General features: G+C 40.4%; 1 protein-coding gene across 1 annotated transcript in view; it reads left to right on the top strand.

Annotated features, from left to right (window-relative positions):
* Window positions 1–18,869, top strand: part of tmeff2a (transmembrane protein with EGF-like and two follistatin-like domains 2a) — a 130,276-nt gene that overhangs the window by 48,004 nt on the left and 63,403 nt on the right. The window contains exon 3 of the mRNA XM_040027643.1: window positions 2,443–2,572. Within this exon, the coding sequence (XP_039883577.1) occupies window positions 2,443–2,572 (130 nt within the window). The remainder of the gene's footprint in view (window positions 1–2,442; window positions 2,573–18,869) is intronic.

Here is an 18,869-nt window from a genome sequence, read left to right as displayed (position 1 = left end):
ACTAAGACTCGACCCTCCAGTGCCATCAGTCATCTGAAAAATCTTGACTTACTCCATAGCCAACAAACCATGTGAGGAAAATGAATGAGTAATGTTCTCATGTACCGTAGTAGCTATTTTGCTGAGTGCCCTTGAGCAAGTCACTTAACCTCCTACTGCTCCAGTGGAGCAACAAGAGGTGTGCAGCTTTTCAGAAGTCTGCAGTGTGAATATAATCTATTAACAAAATCCATGGTGCTAGTTGTTTTTAGACTTGTACTGATTTGATGTACGCATCCGTTCATAATTAAACACAATTCAGAGGAGCACATACCAAGCTATTCTTTCTTTTCGCTTCTTGTTTTTTAACACCTACGCTGGACTGAAGTTTGACCGATTTTTGAATTAGTTTGTAGAATGACAATCTGCCAGATGTGCGATGTGTGATAAGATTTTAGCTCACCTACTCCTTTTCTACGCTGGTAAATTACCATTTGGATTTTTTCCTGTTGGACAAAGTGTGAACAAAGCATAATATGCTTTGATTCAAGGGCAGTTTCAGATTTTCAATAGACGATGATCATGGCAGAAAGAATACCTAATAATACAAAAGCTAGTCAATGAGACAAAGTCACTCTTAGCCTTATTTGTTACCATGTTTTGTTAATCTTGAGGTTTAATGCAGGGGTGTGAATGGGGTAGGTGCAAGGCGGTGTTGGTGGCAGCCACAGATGGATCATTCAAATCAGAGTAAAAAGTATAAAAAGGACATTAAGGACTGTGCAGCATATTAACTTTTATATAAAAAAGCATGAGTGTGAGGATCTCAGCTGACTTTGGGGTTTGTGTTGTCTCAAAGTGAGCGAATGAAGTCACCACGGCAACAGGAAAGTGAATGACGTTACCTTTCTTTAGTCACACGTGAAGTGAGAGCAGTTTAGTAGTTAATGAAAGGGAAGTGAGTCACAGTAAACTGGAACATGTGACTGTAGCTGTGACTAGACTGGTGCTTGTACTGTAATATCCTATAATCCGCTATAATGTGCCAACTTTAATTTTTTCAGGTATCACGGTTAGAATCAGCACTGGTATATCTTCATCAGGCAGTCTTAAAGAACTTCAAACACCGTATGATCTCGCTAATGTGAGGCAGATATATTTAAGGTTAATTGGGGTTAATTTCCCTTAAAAAGGGTACTGCATGGTTATGTTTCTGGTGCTTAATCGTAATTCTAGCAACGGTGAAGGAGTATAGAAATGTTACACTGAAAATGAGGTTTTTTTAACTTTGTGAATACACTCTATCCTAAGCAGTTTAGCTGGTTAACATGCTGTACATACTATGAATTCACTCCTGCTGAGTTCTTCTGGGCAGGGTTTTTTCTTCCTTCCACCCATCTCACGTGAGTTTATCTTACGCGCATCTGACGCCGCACTTTGTTACTCGGCTTAAGCAGATGTGGATGTTTTGGAGAACAGCCCTGCTGAAAAATGGGCACACTGACAGAAAACCAGTGTTGAGGAGCAGGGGATGTCAAGATGTTTCTGTTACTTAAACTCTTGAGGGCACTAGTTCTGTGCCGTTTGATGTTTTCTCAATTTTTTCACTTTCTTCAAGTAATAAAAATGAATGCTGTTTTTTTCCAATTGAGTCACACTCTTTTAAATATGCCAGCTTCTTTCAACAACCTGGATAACCATTCATTTTTCTTCATGTATCCTTACATACGTCAGAGCGTACTCCACTGTCTCTTTAACTTGACATTGGTAACAATGGCTAGTTTCTCAAGCTGGTGTGGCCAATTTGTAATCTGCTTATAATTTCAAACAGGAAGCAGAAGATTCTTATAATATTATCTGACTGTACCACGTTGGGTAAGAACAAAGTGGAGATTTGCACTGTTTTCATGGAAATCTCAATTTCATTTCTTAGCTAACAATGAACCTGCTATGGTTTGTCCTTGTACAGGAAGCTTTCAGTATATAGGTGCGCCAAAACCCCTTAACGGAAAATACTGAAGAACTTAGTGAGTTTAACAAAGGAGAACGCTGGAATTAAAGAAAAGCATTCCAAGTTGATCATCAGGCTTTTTGAAGTATTGGATTTAAAAGCAGATCTTTTTTCCTGTTTGTGCTGTTCAGCAGTGGTCTGCACAGTGTTGTTGGTCGCTCCATAAATGTGCAATGTGAGCGATGTAGGCATCAGCTGTTGCTTTAAAGTTCTGGTATTTTATTGCTCTGCCAAGCGGGTTATGTATTTGGTGGCGTTTCCATACGTGTCATTCTTTTCAGTGCTGAGATTGAAGAGTATTCAAATTGGGAATTGAAGGCAGTGGCTTCCCTGCAGAATTCTGAAGGCTCAAGTGTTTACTTGAGGACACAGACTCACTATATCACTTTAGTTTAACCTTGTCTCTTTTACGTGCTCCTTTTCTTACCTGTTTTCTTCTCTCCTCTCTGCAGTGCAACAATGACTATGTGCCTGTGTGTGGCTCCAACAATAAGAACTACCAGAACGAGTGCTTCCTGCGCAGGGATGCCTGCAAGCAGCAGTCTGAAGTGCTTATTGTGTCAGAAGGCGACTGTCCTGCTGGTATGTACATTTACCTTATGGTGCCTACACACAAACACAAACCCATACACGCGTGGATGTGGATGCAGAGGAGTTCTGATACCAGCACACTGAACACATGCGCAAGCAGCCGTGTTTGGATTTAAAATATTCAAGAGGTTACACGGCTATCTGTAAGCATGCATATGAGATTCAGCAACAGCAAATATAAAGCTGAAAATGCAATTCCACATGAATTTTAACGTTTTATATGCAGGAGCATAGATTTCATGTTTCCTTATTACTCTCATCAATATTTTAATCTGCATCCAGTAGCTGGGATGCAGTAATTACCAGCGGATCTTTTATCTCAAAGGAGTTACAAAAACTGCGTAATGAAAATGTGAGAAGCGCAAAAAAATGATTTCATCACAAGCACGGCACCATCTCTCAAGAAAATGAACACAGCATTTGGCCACAAGGCCTTTTTTAAATTACAGTTTATTAAAAATTAGGTGTGTTTAACAAGAAGCAAAAGAAATCTCGACAGCTTTGACCTTTCGTTACGTAATGTTTAAATAAATGTCAAAAGCCATAGAATGCATTGGCCAAATTGTCATAGGTAGTTACTGTAATGCTGTTGCTACGAGGCATGCTCAACAAAGCAGAAAATGAAATCACTGAATCACACATCATCTTGATGGCCGTTTCCTTTTTTTAACACTTTTTTTTTCTGTTAAATGTTATTAGGAGTACTTTCTGTAGCTTTAAGAGAATCATTTAATACTATGTTGAGGGACTGTAACAGTACTAAACCTATTCACATCAACCTCACTGTGCTGTATAGCTACACTGCTTGTTAGCCATGCTGTGATAAAAAGTATCTGCCTCAGCAAGTTGTCATTGTGAACACGTTAGCATGCTGACGTTACAGAGAATCCACATTAAACGTGAGATTTGAGTGACCTCTCTATCCTCAGAAGCAGCCGTGTGTCTGAGCTCGGAGGAGCTCAAAGGAGAATGGCCGGACTAACAGTCATGTTGACTGACAGCGGATAGATAGAAATAGCTATTCATTTGAATGATTCCGGTCATCGAGGGCTAGTTTCCGACGCATAAATGCTGCATTAAAAACGCTCCTCTTTCAGCTTTGGCATCATGTTATATACATCATGTCCAGTGTATTCCCTTCCACTGACTGAAAAGTAAAAGTGCTTGGCATAATTATCGGACATAACTGGGATTATCGTTTGGTGTTTAAGCTGCTGAGTGGGTGTCTTCATTTGGAAAAGGTCAGGCACTTCATTAGCCATGATGTGGAGACCAGTATTGGTGCTTAGAGCGTGCACTGCTATTTGTGAGGATACCAGTCCACTGAATGAACGTGAATTATAGACCTGCGCACATGCAAGGTCTAAAAATGCCATATTAACTCTCTCAATGGAAGCAGTTAAAAATCATTCTCCTGCAATAATCAGCTATTTAACGCCCTGGGCCAGTGGTTTCACTTGAAATACACACGTTTTTTTTATGTATCATATGAATGAAAACACTGCAGTCTGATTTAATGATGAATTAAACTGCATGTTGAGTCTGTAAAATTGTTCTTCACATGCACATTTTATCAGAATATGTAAAATTAGCTTTGGCCAGAGCAACGTGTTTTATCCTATGATGACAAATTTATATAGATGAGCATGAACTTGAAGGAAAAGCAGCAACGCCTACTGAGGATTCTATCAATTAGTGAGTCATGTTCTGAATAATGTGCTTAGTTGTGAATGAGTGAATCCACTGGCAATGTGATGCTGGCTGCTGTTAGGCATGTGTGAATCATTGCTTAAGCCAAGATAGTATTGCTGGCTCAAGTTGAGCAGTTGCTGACTCAGTTAACCTCGCTGACAGAAAGCCGGCACAAGTCCATTAAAGGTCCCCTTGAATGGGCACAGCTCAGCAGAGGAAACTTTGAGACCGAGGTGGAAATGTTTGTGCCGTAAGAGCAGTGGTGTCAGTGTGCCAGTAAGTAGGGCTGTGCACGGTCACATGAAATTCCCAGGTCCGCTCTCTAAATTGCTTGTTTGTTGCTTGTGTATGAGGTCCTCTTTTCAAGACATGTGATGGGTGTAAGCCAGGGTGTCTGATATGAATTTCCCTATCTTTTGAAATAGAAAGAGATAAGGACTCTTTTCTTCCACGCAACAGGCAGTACTTTTGAGGACACAATTTACCATTCACACAAGGATTTTGTTGCTGTGCAGACTACTAATAGAGCAGAACAGTGGTTTTATATTCTTCCCTTCGGTATTCTGTGTTTTGTTTTTATGTATGCTTTGTTCTCATGTCGGTCCAGAACAAGGTCCCAGTAAACAAATAGAGGGTGTCTGAGAAAGTAAAGACTGGAGAAGTCAAATTTTATTCTAAACTATATGTAAAAGATGGAAATGGTGACAATAACTTCATTGGTCAGCTTGAAAAGGCATTCTAAGGAGCTTCGAAAGAAAAGTGTCTGGACTTCTTTAAGTGGCTTGAAAATGTTTCACCTCTCATCCGAGAAGCTTCTTCAGTTCTAGGGTCAAATGGTGGCGAGTCCCTGATTTAAGCCCTGTGGAAGTGTCCCCCCAAGAGGGACAATGGACTCCCTAATGATCCTCTACCTAATCACACGAGCCAAGGTGTGAAAACAGGTATGGGTCACAATCAGCCAGGGTTTCAGGTGAGCTCATTGTGAAACATAGCCACACCCCTATCATGTGATTTCCTGAGGTCAAATCTGGGATTCTCCACCATTTGACCGTAGAACTGAAGTAGCTTCTCGGATGAGCTCCTTAGACTATGATGACCTGGATGACTGAGAACCTTCACAGACAACTTGTAAAGGCATGTGTAGTTTTTTGGGGGTGGATATGACTAAAAAACAAGGACAGCAGTTTAATCTATCTAGGGACTTAATCAGTTATGTTTTACTCTAAATCAGAGCATAATTTACACAAAGAATATGATGTTGCACTTAATAACATTTAAAACTAGTGACTAAAGCCCAAATCTAATCAGAAAAAAGCTCAGTAAGGTCAGATATTGAGGCAGATGCGGCTCATTTTTCCATAATTGACAAATTAGCTAGCAGCTAAATCTGGTAAAAAAACATATATATAATTTTGTAAATGGTCACTGAAAGAAACAACTGAAACTTATTACAAAATCTCTTCTTTATTCCACCCAAATAAAGTGGTATGACATTTGCTACACTTTCACTCTCAAACTTTTTTGTCTGGGACTTGAAGCATTTCTGGTGTCATTTGTTGTTCCATGTGGATGAAGAAAACAGATAAATTAAGCAGGAGGCAGTAAAAAAAAAGAATGTAATTTAAAATGATGCAGCGAGCGCTTGAGACAAACAAATAAATTAAAATAAAATTTCACAGAAATTAAAATCTATTCCATTTATACAGCAGCGGCTCAGAGACTAAAATAAAAGACAAATATAATTAGTGGAAGCACACAGGCTGAGTGGAGAGCCTTATCTTTGTTTTTTAATAAAATAGTGGCGTGGTTGGCCAGCTGTCTTGGGATATTAAGATTTTAAGAACAAATAAAAGGAAAGCGGGTATGATCCACCTGCATTTGAGTTCATATCCTGGTCAGAACTTTTATTCTGCAGAGACTAAATTCAGACTGAGTTGAGAGATGAGGGTTAATCCTGCATACTGAACATTTTGGGCTTCTATTTACTCAAACATCCAGCCATCCAATTTTCCACTGCTCATTTGAGTCCAGGTCATGGTGGCAGCTGTCTAAGCAAAGATTTCAGCTCGCCCAAGGAGGAGAGATGTTTCCGAGCCAGCTGAGAGACATTAACTCTCCAGGGTCTGCCCACAAGTCTCCATCACCTGAACCACCCCGGCTGGTTCCTTTCAATGCAAAGGAGCAGCGACTCTGCTCTGAGCCTGTTGCTAATGACTAGGCTCCTCATCCCATCTCTAAGAGTGAGCACAGACACCCTTCAGAGGAAGCTCAGTTCTGCCACTTTAGTCTTGTTCTTTCTATTTCCAGTTAAATAAACATTTTTAATTAAGGTAATACAGCCTCTTTCCTTTAAGTTCCTGTAAGTGAACCACTTATTCTTAAATAAATAGTCACACCCCAAAGGCCCATTTTGAGCCAAGGAAAAAACACATTTTTTACCGAGGTGTTTTTTTTCTGCATGTGCCTCCAGAGCAGTTACAGTGGCCTTTGGCACACTCTAGGAACTGGGACTCAGAAAACCCAGTCTCACTGGACCTCCTGTTATGGGGTAATTCCATCATGGCCGCTAACTTTGTCTCATCTGCTTTCCCCTTGATAGTTTTTGTCCTGAAGTCTTTGCCATCAATATAAGTGTATTTACCGCGCTTTGAGACTAAATGTCTAAATGTAAGCGAAACGTTAGCTCACTTATTGTACTAAAGATATAATGTTTTAAAAAGCAGTTTTCAATGTAAGGCTTTGCGGGGGGGGTCCTCCCATGTGAAATGCCTATTAAAATTAATTTAGCTACTTCCCTCACCAAGACACGTCTTCCTATATGATTGCTTTTCATGTGATAAAGCATGGTAGGCAGCTGCTTCTGGATAGTTTCTCTCTGCTCTCTTGCATTCTGTTGATACTTTCAGCTTTAAAATCACTTCAGCAGTGAATATGTTAAAATGCTGTGAATATAATACGAGCGATACTGAGAGTAAAGAATTCAAGAGCGGCAGCTATCTAAGCGTACATCCACTGCAGCGAAGCCTTCTTTTTTCTCCTCCCGTTCTGTTCCTCTCGCAGCTTCTCCCTGTCCTCCTTTCCATTTCCATCCTCAGAAATCCCATTAGCGGCAACAGTACACTCTATAATGGATATATGTCAAGTCGCTGGCACCAATACTTGTTTCCCTTGCTGAGGTGAGAGATATCATGCACCAGACTGCTGGAGAAAAATAAAAGATAAAGTAATGTTATTTTTTTGGGGGGAAACAGCTTCACCTCTATAGATGTTTGTTTGTTTGTTTGTTTGTTTTCTGGAACTTTCAGTCATATCACAAGATTTTCTTAGCAGACAGAGTTTGTGTTGGTGTCAGTGTTTACAACCATTGCCCATTTAATATCAATGAGACATGAATAAACAATAGAATTGGTCTGATCGTACGTTTCTGGTGGCCTGATAAATCAGTCACACTAGAGTAAAAGTGGGACGTCGATCTCCTTGCCATTAATGGTTGAACTGTGGGCGACCACTTTCGATCACGAGATGATCTCAGAGACAAGAGGCAGCCTGTTTCCAAACAATCTCAGTCCCGTTCAGACTGATTGCAATCATTCTCAGACATGATGGTGCAGGTGAAGGAAGACTGGCAAATAACACAGACAGTTCAGTCTGACTCAAGTTCCACCAATAAGCACAACTCACCTGAGATGTGTCTTTTTGTAAAGAGCGATTCGAATCACCTGGTTGCCACCTTGTTCTTGTTGTATTCCTGTATAAAAACATGGTTGCTGATTATGTCGCTATTTTTTTTTTGAGGGAATTCAGAATTTCTGTTTCAAATCGATGACATTCCGGTTGTAGTTAATGTGAATTTCTGTTTGATGAGAATTTGAAACACATTTGCAATTTCTCTTGATCTATCACAAACAGATGGCACATAGTTGCCAACTCGACTTCATAAGCTAATAACAGGCTGACTTTGTCTCATTGGACTTTTCTTCCCATCTTGACACACCAATGTTGCTTTGAAGACAGCAGCTGACAGAGTTGTCACAGACCTAGTCCCTGTCTTCAAAGGCAATGAGACAACAAATTCATTGCACGAGCTCTTAAAAATTTGGTTGGTCTCCAAGCAAAGTTTTCTCTAGTGTGACTTTAGCACAACATTCGTGATTCCTTCAAGTTACGCTTTGGTCTCTAATAAACCCAAAGCCTGTCTCTCTAGACTGTGTGAATCATACAGTCACTGAATGTCTGTTGCTGTTTAGTGCTGTCTTCACAAGGGAAATGGCTTTATTTAAGCTTTATAGCTGAAAACAACCTGCTCTAAGAAATGGCGATGAGGATACTGGTGAGACTGAACAAGAACGTTATAGATGAGCGTTACCACAAGAAACTACGAGCTGAAAGGCGCTAAACATTTTATAAACTGATTAGAATATTACCGTTCTAATTTTTTCATTTTAAAAATGAGATGGCTGATTAAATTCTGGTTTCATAACTGGTTGGAAATAGTACATATAGCAGTTATTGTAGAAAGACGTTTTCACAGCTTGCCCAGGGCCTGCCTTTGCAAATTTCTCTTTTTCAGTAGTGTCAGTGTCTAGCTATCTTGTGGCATATATTATAACCAGCTGCAGATCTCAGATTCTCTTTTCCAAAATTTGTAGAGCAGATGCCATCACTTCAGCGTGAAAATCAACAAAATGCACTCTCTAGATTTAGTGTTTGTCTATTCAGGCCCTGTGTGGAAACATGGTGGCACAACATTGCACTCTCTGGGGACAAGACCCTTCCTTTGTAATCATGAGTGGCTTCCTCTTGCTCACCCATACTAAACCTGAAACCACAGAGCTCTCCACAGATTACACTTTCCAATTTATCCCCTGCGTACTGATGTTGATTACACTGATGAAAGATAAATGTGCTGTACTTGTATCTTACATCTTGCATTACCATTTTTCTTCTGGTGATATACATAAGCGACGTCCGCGCTTCCCTTGCGCCGAACCCCTTTGATCTTGCCGAGGCCAACAGGGCAGACGTTGGAGTCGGTTGTCATTCCAAACAGTAAACAAGAGGCCTGCTGAGGTGCCCGTTTCATGCTGTGAGGACACCGAGGCAGAGACAAACACGATATAGTGTTGCCTTCTGTTTTTTGTATATAAATAAAGATGGCACCATTTACTGGTTGCTATAGAAAAGAAGGTGCTGTGTGGTGACCAAATAACAGAGCAAGCAAGGAAGAAGTGGAAGACGTTTATTTTGCTGTTGGGAAGAAAATGTTCAAATTCAAATTCAAATTCAAATTCAAATTTTATTTGTCACACACACACAACCATACACAGTATGACATGGGGGTGAAATGCTTGTAGCTGTACAATGCCCGACCATTAAATGACAGAAGAAAAGTTTTACAATATTTACAATTTACTACAAAAATTTACAAATTAACTTAGGAATTTACAGTAAAGAATGTGCAAATAGCAGAAGAGATTATAAAGATAAGGATTATAAATTATAGGAATTATAGGATTATAGGAAATGTGTGGTGGTGCGTGTGGTGACGTGTGTGAGAGTCCAGTCTTATAGTGACGTGTTTGGGAGAGTCCAGTCCTACACCTGGTTCAGGGCCCGAATAGCCTGGGGGAAGAAGCTCCTCCTCATTCTCTCTGTTTTGGCCTTAAGGGAGCGGAAGCGCTTCCCAGACCTCAACAGTGAGAAGAGTCCATTGTTGGGATGGGAGGGGTCCATCATAATCTTCCTAGCTTTGGACTTGCACCGCTTGGTGTAGATGGACAGCAGGTCAGGGAGCTCTGATTGAATGTTTGAACAGAAAGCAGGATTTGAGCCGCGATATTGCACCACAGGTTGTGACGTTTTACAATGTGGTTATTTTAGCGTTTAGTTTATTGACTTTTATAGTGAAACATTCGCGAGAAGCAAAAGCTAATTTACACTCTGTTCTGGACTCTATTACCTTTGTGTCACCAACAAATAAGGAAGTCCTGATCTAAAATTCGATAGAAGGAAGAGCTCTTAGGATTACAAAGCCAGTGAAAGCTGATTAGAACAGGAGGGCACCGTTTTCCTATCCCATCAGGTGCTAGCCCAGCGCAGTAAGGAGCAGTTAAGCATTAGCTTAGCAAAGCGAAACAAACCCAGCAGTCTATTTTCCCCAAAGGAGAGAGTCGAGCTAAGGCAAGCAGAAACACGGTATTTCCAGCTCAGTTTGTGGAGTGTGCCGCATAAGTTCCAGGAAGTCATTAAATGGGAAGGTGAGAGAGCATTTAACTGACACATTGTTAAAATGTCGATGGCATGTTTAATCACCGTTTCGTGTGACTGCGATGCCTGAGCACTGACAGATGACAGGAGCCATATGTTTGGCAAATGATTTAAGGAGCTCTCTCTGTGCTATCAGTAGACATTAGAATCAGTCCAATGGTGTCAGCATAATCTCACACACAGTACAGGAGGAGTCAATGCACTGCTCATTCTTTGTGTACAAAAAAACACTGTCATTTCTAGTTATTTCAGAAGTCTATCTTAATTTAAATTACAATTACATTAAGTAGTGATAATCTAATACATCATTGATCACTGCAGATCTTTCAACTTGCTGCCTCACATCAAGCTGAGAGGCCAAGATGAGCCACAAAGCAGCAGGGATATTTTAACTTGAAGCAGCTCTATCAGGAAGGGTAGGCTTCAAGTACTTTATTGTTTCTTCTTTCTAAAATGAGAAGGAACAAACAATTCCAATGTGAGGATACTTTGAATATCGAGGATTTCTAAAGGGAAGAATGTGAAGGAAGGAGATTGCCAGAGCGTTGGGGTGTTGAGTTTAACCTGAGATTCTGGTGTTTCGGGCAAAATAAATTTATATTTAAAAATCGATTCAGGATTTTAATGAATTGATATCACGTTATCCAAGCTAGAATCGATTTTAATCATCAAAACCCACCCCTAATTCATACTACACCAAAGCAAAGGTAATTAAGTAATTAAGCAATAGATACGGATTTAAATAACGGTGACGTTCTCATTTTTTCACAGTATATGATACAAAACATTGTATTTTATAATTACAGGAAAGTCTGGGCAATGAAATACCAGAACTTTTTCTGTAATTTTACACCATATTTCTTACAGATTTAACCTCCTACGACCTGGCGTCCACATATGTGGACATCACATTTTGGGTTGTATAGACAAAAATACTCAATTTTGCTCTACAAGGGCCTGATGTGCACCTTCGAGGACATTATACTGCCACCGTACTCTCGAAATTTAAAATGAATGTCCTCTTATGTTCATCTCATTTATCTCAGAAACAAAACTCGGGTAAAAAGAAAAATCTGGTAATTTTTGTTTTTACATTCATCAAGTCCCAATCAGCCCAAATACCAAAGAGAAATTGAAAATGCATGCCATGAAAGAGTTCGGGTCTTTCTGCATATTAGTTTTGACATGCTACCTGCCCATCTAGGCTCCAGGCCCTCACTTTTCACCTTGTTGCAACAGAATATAATTAGTTTTTAATGATATCTTCTAATTCTCCACCCGCATCACCAAGGACACAGTGTTTCATTTAGTTTTTGTGTGGGAAATCGCAGCAGTGAAGGTGACGGTGTTGTCAGGCGCACAGTAGACACCACAGCGCTGCTCACACTCTGCCTTCTCTGGACACCTCACCCCGGCAAAACTCCACCACCTGCACATATGGATTGTGTAAATTAGCAAAGTCTGGAAACAAAGCTGCTGACAGCTCTGACAGCAAAATGAACACACTCCATGCCCCGATACTGCAGGCCAAGTTCACACTAACAAAACTCGAATTAATAAATAAATAAAGTTCACATATCATAGTTCCTCACATCTCAGGGGGCCTGATAGCACCGAGTGTTGCAATCATTCTGGAAAGTTGTAAAGCAGTCAGTTTAGTTGCTATAAACATAAACATTTCTGTGACACTCATGCGTAATGCTGCATGATTGATGCACTGGCACAGATGACTATGTGTGGACTGTGATGTATAAATGGAAGATTGCCTGGAGGTGTGCGTACACACGGTTTTATAAATCTAATTATCTTATTTATGCACATTATTTTCAGCATTTCTGCGTGTACACTTTTAGTATGGATCTTACGCGCAGCTTTACAAATAAGGCTGCTGGTTTTTCCCCGTATTTCCATCATCAACCTGGAGTTTTGTGCTAATAGTCTTTTTGGATAGCAACTACTTTTTTGCCTGACATACCTCCCATGCAGGTTTGCTTTCCTACTGAGTTGCCTGCACATCCAGTCATGAAAAACTGGGGATTCTGAAGACTTCATCTTTTCCTAAAACAGTCTGTCTTTTACAGGTGTAAGCTCATAGGTATCCATTTTTTTTTTAATTAACTAAAATAACATCCGACCCTAGATGTGAGAACAGATCCTCTGACATCAACTTGCACCTGTTGATCCTCAGTGGCAATGTTAGGCTATATAATATTTTTCTCTATGGCCACTTTGTCAGATTAGGACAAAGGAGTTGTAGAGTCACAGAAATCTGTCCTTTTCATGACTGACAGTCATGACAGACTACATGTTGCTCCCCGATCAGCCAGTCTCGCTGGCTTTTGCAACAACGGCGTGTGTGATACTGGGTGTCTTGTTCATTTCACACTTTTATCTTGCTAAACTCATTCCTCTTTTGTTTTGCCGTTGTTGCATTGATGCAGCGCTTGGCAGTAAAGAAAGACTCACTGGCCAGTGCTTCTCTTGATCAACCTCGCAGAAGAGAAGGAAATGTCACGTGGGAGACGATATAAAAGTGGCCATCAGGGGGCGACTGCAATAAGACTTGCAGTTGTATTGAAGCCTATGGGACAACGGCCCTTTGCTCCGTTTCTCTCCCGGTAAACACATTCCTGATTAATTTATTATCTCATTAGCTGGATTCAGGTCTTTTTTATTTCAGTAATTATTAGAAAGGAGGATTATTCATGCTCATTTGCTTACAATGACAACAGAGAAACTTTTAGCTTGGGGCTTCGCAGCAGGAATTCGCTGACTCGTTTTGTCATGGTTGTGACATTTATATTCTAAAAGTCTCACGTGCTAGCATTTCTGTAAGGATATTGTGTAGCAACTTAGATGCAGCATTAGTTTTTTGCCCACTGTGACACTTTTTAAGAAGATACATTTGTAACTCCACCCATTTTAATTTACAGCCCCTGTGTCTGGATATAACTGAGTTTATTTTGTATGGTCTGAACCATACCAACCAGACAGAGCATACTGGATTGCACACAATATTTTAACAGCTCCAATTAAACCTCTGCTCTGTGAGAGAGCACACTTGTTGGCCACAAGCACAAAGGTGAGCAGATTCATTGTGTGGCAGAACAAAAAGTACTCCAGTCTTGTGTACTTTGATGTCCCTCATGACACGATGATACTGGCCCCAAAATATCCAGTTTGCACATATGTACTCCAAATGTGACTTAGCACTCAGATGTTTAGGATATAAATTTCCTTCCTCATGTGCTGCACTGATGTCAATCAGAATCAGAACTTGCAGTTAATCACTGCAAGTAAGAGAATGGTCACTTAGATCACATGTGTTTTTAGGCTCTTTTAAAAGGAGGACATCATTTGACAACGATGCTTTGCTATTTAAAGGGAAAAACGTTTCACACAGGTCGTCTTTGTATATATGCTGATATCTTAGTGTAGTGATTGGAAGGTTTTCCTACAGGTTCATGTCACAGATTGTGTGTTTCGGGGCAAACACTGATGGCATTACTGTAAAGGCAAGCGATTCTTTCTTATTCAACGCTAACTTGAAATACTTATTTACAGTAAAAAGTGGAAAAGTGTGTTTATGTGCAAGGACTGATGTGTGTGTGCGTACAGTTTGTGTGCAATGCAGTACAGACTCAGCAGCTCTGTAAGGTTAATAACAGTTTCCCCTGGAAGGTTCCTCTCTTCTTCTTTCTGCTTCGCACCTCTTCCAATCAGTTGCTTTAAAACTAGGAAAAAATTCTATCATCTATTGATGCAGTCCTTCTCTGCTCTCGCCCTCACCCTCCAGTGCCTTTCACAAAATAAAATTGTGTGGTATCTCCTCTTTGTGACCCTTCATTTGGCAGACAAATGGGAAGACATGTAAGCTTGTGCCTCTCTCCCCTGCTGTTTTGTTCTATTTTCTAATGTCAGTCTTTTTCTCCTCAAACCTTTACCCTTGTACAGATACTAAAGGTTTTTATTGATCTCCCATGAACCCCTTCTGACTTCAGCCTGATCCTTAAAGCTAAGCCTTTTCATGAAACACTGCACATTTAGTGTCCCACACACTCCAAGGTCACTGGAATTGTGTAGGGAGAAAGGCAGAGGAGTTTTTGTAGAGGCTGTTTTTTTTTTTTTTTTTTAAATATTAAAGGTGCCCTGTACAGTTTTCTTGTAAACAAAAAAGAAAGTTTCTACTTACGGTCAGTATTACTGAATGCTTCTGTTCTGGAAGTTTAATAATGCTATGCATCATGGATTCCAAAATCAGTGATTTTAAGTAAAGATACTTTTTGAATTTGATAAATATTTTGGATTTGTTTAATACATTTAAGAAGTATTCAGTCTCCAAATGATGTTCATAGATTACAGCAAAAATGTGGCTTCTGTTTCTCCTTTTGCACACAGACACACAAGTTTGCAAAACTCGTTCTGAGGCTTCACGTGCCTCTGTAAATGTTTTAAAGAGCTGAGGTGAAGTGACTGTGCAGGAAGGTCTTTGAAAATCAGCACTCCTTGGTCTTCTTTGGTTCTCAGGCGGTGCAGTAGGAGTCTTTCTACGCAAACATGCAAACCAGAGGCCTGAAGGATCAAGCACTGCTTGGAGTTCAGTGCAGCTCTCCAGCTCTAGAGCAGCAAATACTGCCAGACTTAAATATTCCCACTACCTCCTGCTTGTCTCCTGTCATATAGTACCACATTCTGTTTACTACCACAAATCTAAAACTGAATTCATCAGCAAAAATAACTTTTTTTCCAGTCATCCACTGCGAAGTGCTGATTTGTGTTCTCTCCTGAGAAGTGGTTTAGACGCATTCCTCATCCTCTGGGACCACAGTGTTGTTTTGACAGGATTTTTAATTGTTAGAGTTTTTGTCTCTTGATTTAGCTAATTACATATCTGCTGTAAAGTTGCTGTAGCATCTTTCTACAAAGCAGATATAGAGATTTACACTTCTGGATACAAGTGATTTCCATAAAGCATGTTAGAGTGCTGTGCACTGACTCCCGGAGGAACCACGTGTCATGCTGTGATTTGATGCTGAGAAATTCCTTCTTTGCTGAGAACAACAGTTTGACTTCTGACATGTTGAGGGGCCCACTATCTCCATGCTGCTTAGTAAGCAATGTTTGGCTGGAAATGTGAAGACACATATTTATACCAGGTAAACAATGGCTGCTATTTGATTTATATGGAAAAGCCTCTCAGTTTTTACCCAAAAGATACTTCAGTGGACGGGATACAACTCAAGGGAATCTGACTTTTTTTTTGGTTTGCTCCACTGATGAGATTACACTTTACTACTGACATAGAATCAGTGTACCAACCTTAATAGTTCCTTTTTTATGTTTGTTTACATTGTTTCCTTTATTTCCACACCGAAAATCTGTCATATTTTCTATGTGGTTCTAGACAATTTGACTTCACACGTTTTCTTCCTCATGAAATCTCTGTATCCGATTCACTAATATTTATTCATTTAAGTGGTGTTTTTAAAGATTCAGAGCTGGAAGCAAGATACAAGAAGTGTGGCCTTGTAGGTCAGCAACAAAAGCCAGTGGGATTTGTGTAGCCTTTTGATTTAATGCAGAAATAAGCAATTTTTTTAAGTTAATGATATTTACGGGTTTTTTTCAGCAAGAAAATCTCAACACACTGAAACTTTTAGGATTTCTGAAGTGCAAAGGCAGTTGGAAAAAGCTATACGAGCTACCACATGTATGGTATGTATGCACCAGTCAGGCACGACATTTAACCACCTGCCTAACATTCCCAGCAGAACATTTCCCAAAGCATCTTCCATTTTTCCATTATCCAGTTCTAATGCTCACCTGCCCATTGTTGGCACTTTAAGTGGTGGACGGGGGTCAGCATGGGCACCCTGACCGGTCTGCAGCCCCATATGCAACGATGTGGGATTCACTGTAAATTCTGACACCTGTCTATCACAACTTTTCTGCAATTTGAGCTCATCTCTTGGACAGGACCATACGGGCCAGCCTTTATTCCCCTCGGTGATCTTTAGCCCCCCATGATCCTTTTGCTGGTTCATTGTTCCTTCCTTGGACTTTTGATAGATATTGACCACTGCAGGCTGGGAACACCCAACAGAGCTGCAGTCAAATCTAACACATCTGTTTGAACAACCTTGTTCACTTGTTCCCTGATATATCCCACCAACCAACAGTATTCACTTCACCTGTCAGCGGACATAATGTTATGCCTGATTGGTGTATATGTACATGTCATTGTCACTGCCATTGAGCTTGTGTGTTTAGCTTGATCATGTTGAAAGTCCATGACAACTTCTGTAGTCTATTGTTAGAAAATGTCTTCTCTGGGACACGAAAAGCTTAGAAATTCACACTTATGTCACAATTTAAAAGAAAACATGAAGAAATGTGTTTATTTCAGGCATCTAACCAAATAACAGATGGTGGGAAAGTGTGCAAATGCTAAGTCATTGTCGGGTTTAGGATTTACGCATGAAGCACTCTTTTGAATGTGTGTTTGTCTTTGAAGAGTCTTTCTACTCCGCTTTTCTACTCTTCCAGTCATTGTGTTGAGGTTTTACCAAATTTGGTCAGACAATGGCCCTACGTCATAAACAACCCCTGTTGTTTCAGATAGTGTATCAGTTTGAAATATTCATTGGCCATTCTCTCACTCTATCTCACAACTGTCCTCAGGGGAACAAATCACTAATGATCCCTTTTTTTCAGCCCAGTTCACTGCACTGTAATACTGCTTTCAGCTCCCGTTGCTACAGTAATCCTAGTAAACAACCATACACCATTTGTCCCAACATCACCTACACGAAACCTCAGGATCAGGCTGATGGATGTCGATGATTCTAATGAAAATTCGTCCCTACTTGGTTTATTTTGTATCCATTATGTGAGGAGTCATTTTTTAAAAATTTATATTATTATAGCATTATTCCTGATGCTGATGGTGTTATCACAGTAGATTGTATTTTTAGAAAAGTGTAGCATTTTTGAGGATGATGGATTCTTTCACTCCAGGTTATATCTCTTAGTGAGTTCAACCAGTTGAGGGGTTAAGGCAAGGATGTCAAACTAATTTTACATCGTGGGGCGCACACAGGCTACTTTGATCTTAAGTGAAACTACTACTACCCTTGCCCCAACCGTCCCATAGTTATGAAATATAAATTTAAAATTTTAAAAATGCCCATTTTATTTAAATTACAGGGAGTGCAGAATTATTAGGCAAATGAGTATTTTGTCCACATCATCCTCTTCATGCATGTTGTCTTACTCCAAGCTGTATAGGCTCGAAAGCCTACTACCAATTAAGCATATTAGGTGATGTGCATCTCTGTAATGAGAAGGGGTGTGGTCTAATGACATCAACACCCTATATCAGGTGTGCATAATTATTAGGCAACTTCCTTTCCTTTGGCAAAATGGGTCAAAAGAAGGACTTGACAGGCTCAGAAAAGTCAAAAATAGTGAGATATCTTGCAGAGGGATGCAGCAGTCTCAAAATTGCAAAGCTTCTGAAGCGTGATCATCGAACAATCAAGCGTTTCATTCAAAATAGTCAACAGGGTCGCAAGAAGCGTGTAGAAAAACCAAGGCGCAAAATAACTGCCCATGAACTGAGAAAAGTCAAGCGTGCAGCTGCCAAGATGCCACTTGCCACCAGTTTGGCCATATTTCAGAGCTGCAACATCACTGGAGTGCCCAAAAGCACAAGGTGTGCAATACTCAGAGACATGGCCAAGGTAAGAAAGGCTGAAAGACGGACCACCCCTGAACAAGACACACAAGCTGAAACGTCAAGACTAGGCCAAGAAATATCTCAAGACTGATTTTTCAAAGGTTTTATGGACTGATGAAATGAGAGTGGGTCTTGATGGGCCAGATGGGTGGGCCCGTGGCTGGATTGGTAATGGGCAGAGAGCTCCAGTCCGACTCAGACGCCAGCAAGGTGGAGGTGGAGTACTGGTTTGGGCTGGTATCATCAAAGATGAGCTTGTGGGGCCTTTTCGGGTTGAGGATGGAGTCAAGCTCAACTCCCAGTCCTACTGCCAGTTTCTGGAAGACACCTTCTTCAAGCAGTGGTACAGGAAGAAGTCTGCATCCTTCAAGAAAAACATGATTTTCATGCAGGACAATGCTCCATCACACGCGTCCAAGTACTCCACAGCGTGGCTGGCAAGAAAGGGTATAAAAGAAGAAAAACTAATGACATGGCCTCCTTGTTCACCTGATCTGAACCCCATTGAGAACCTGTGGTCCATCATCAAATGTGAGATTTACAAGGAGGGAAAACAGTACACCTCTCTGAACAGTGTCTGGGAGGCTGTGG

The sequence above is a fragment of the Simochromis diagramma genome, unplaced genomic scaffold (genome assembly GCF_900408965.1).
Source record: "Simochromis diagramma unplaced genomic scaffold, fSimDia1.1 OVJJ01000343.1, whole genome shotgun sequence".
NCBI classification, from domain to species: domain Eukaryota; kingdom Metazoa; phylum Chordata; class Actinopteri; order Cichliformes; family Cichlidae; genus Simochromis; species Simochromis diagramma.
This window is presented reverse-complemented; position numbering and strand designations above follow the sequence as displayed.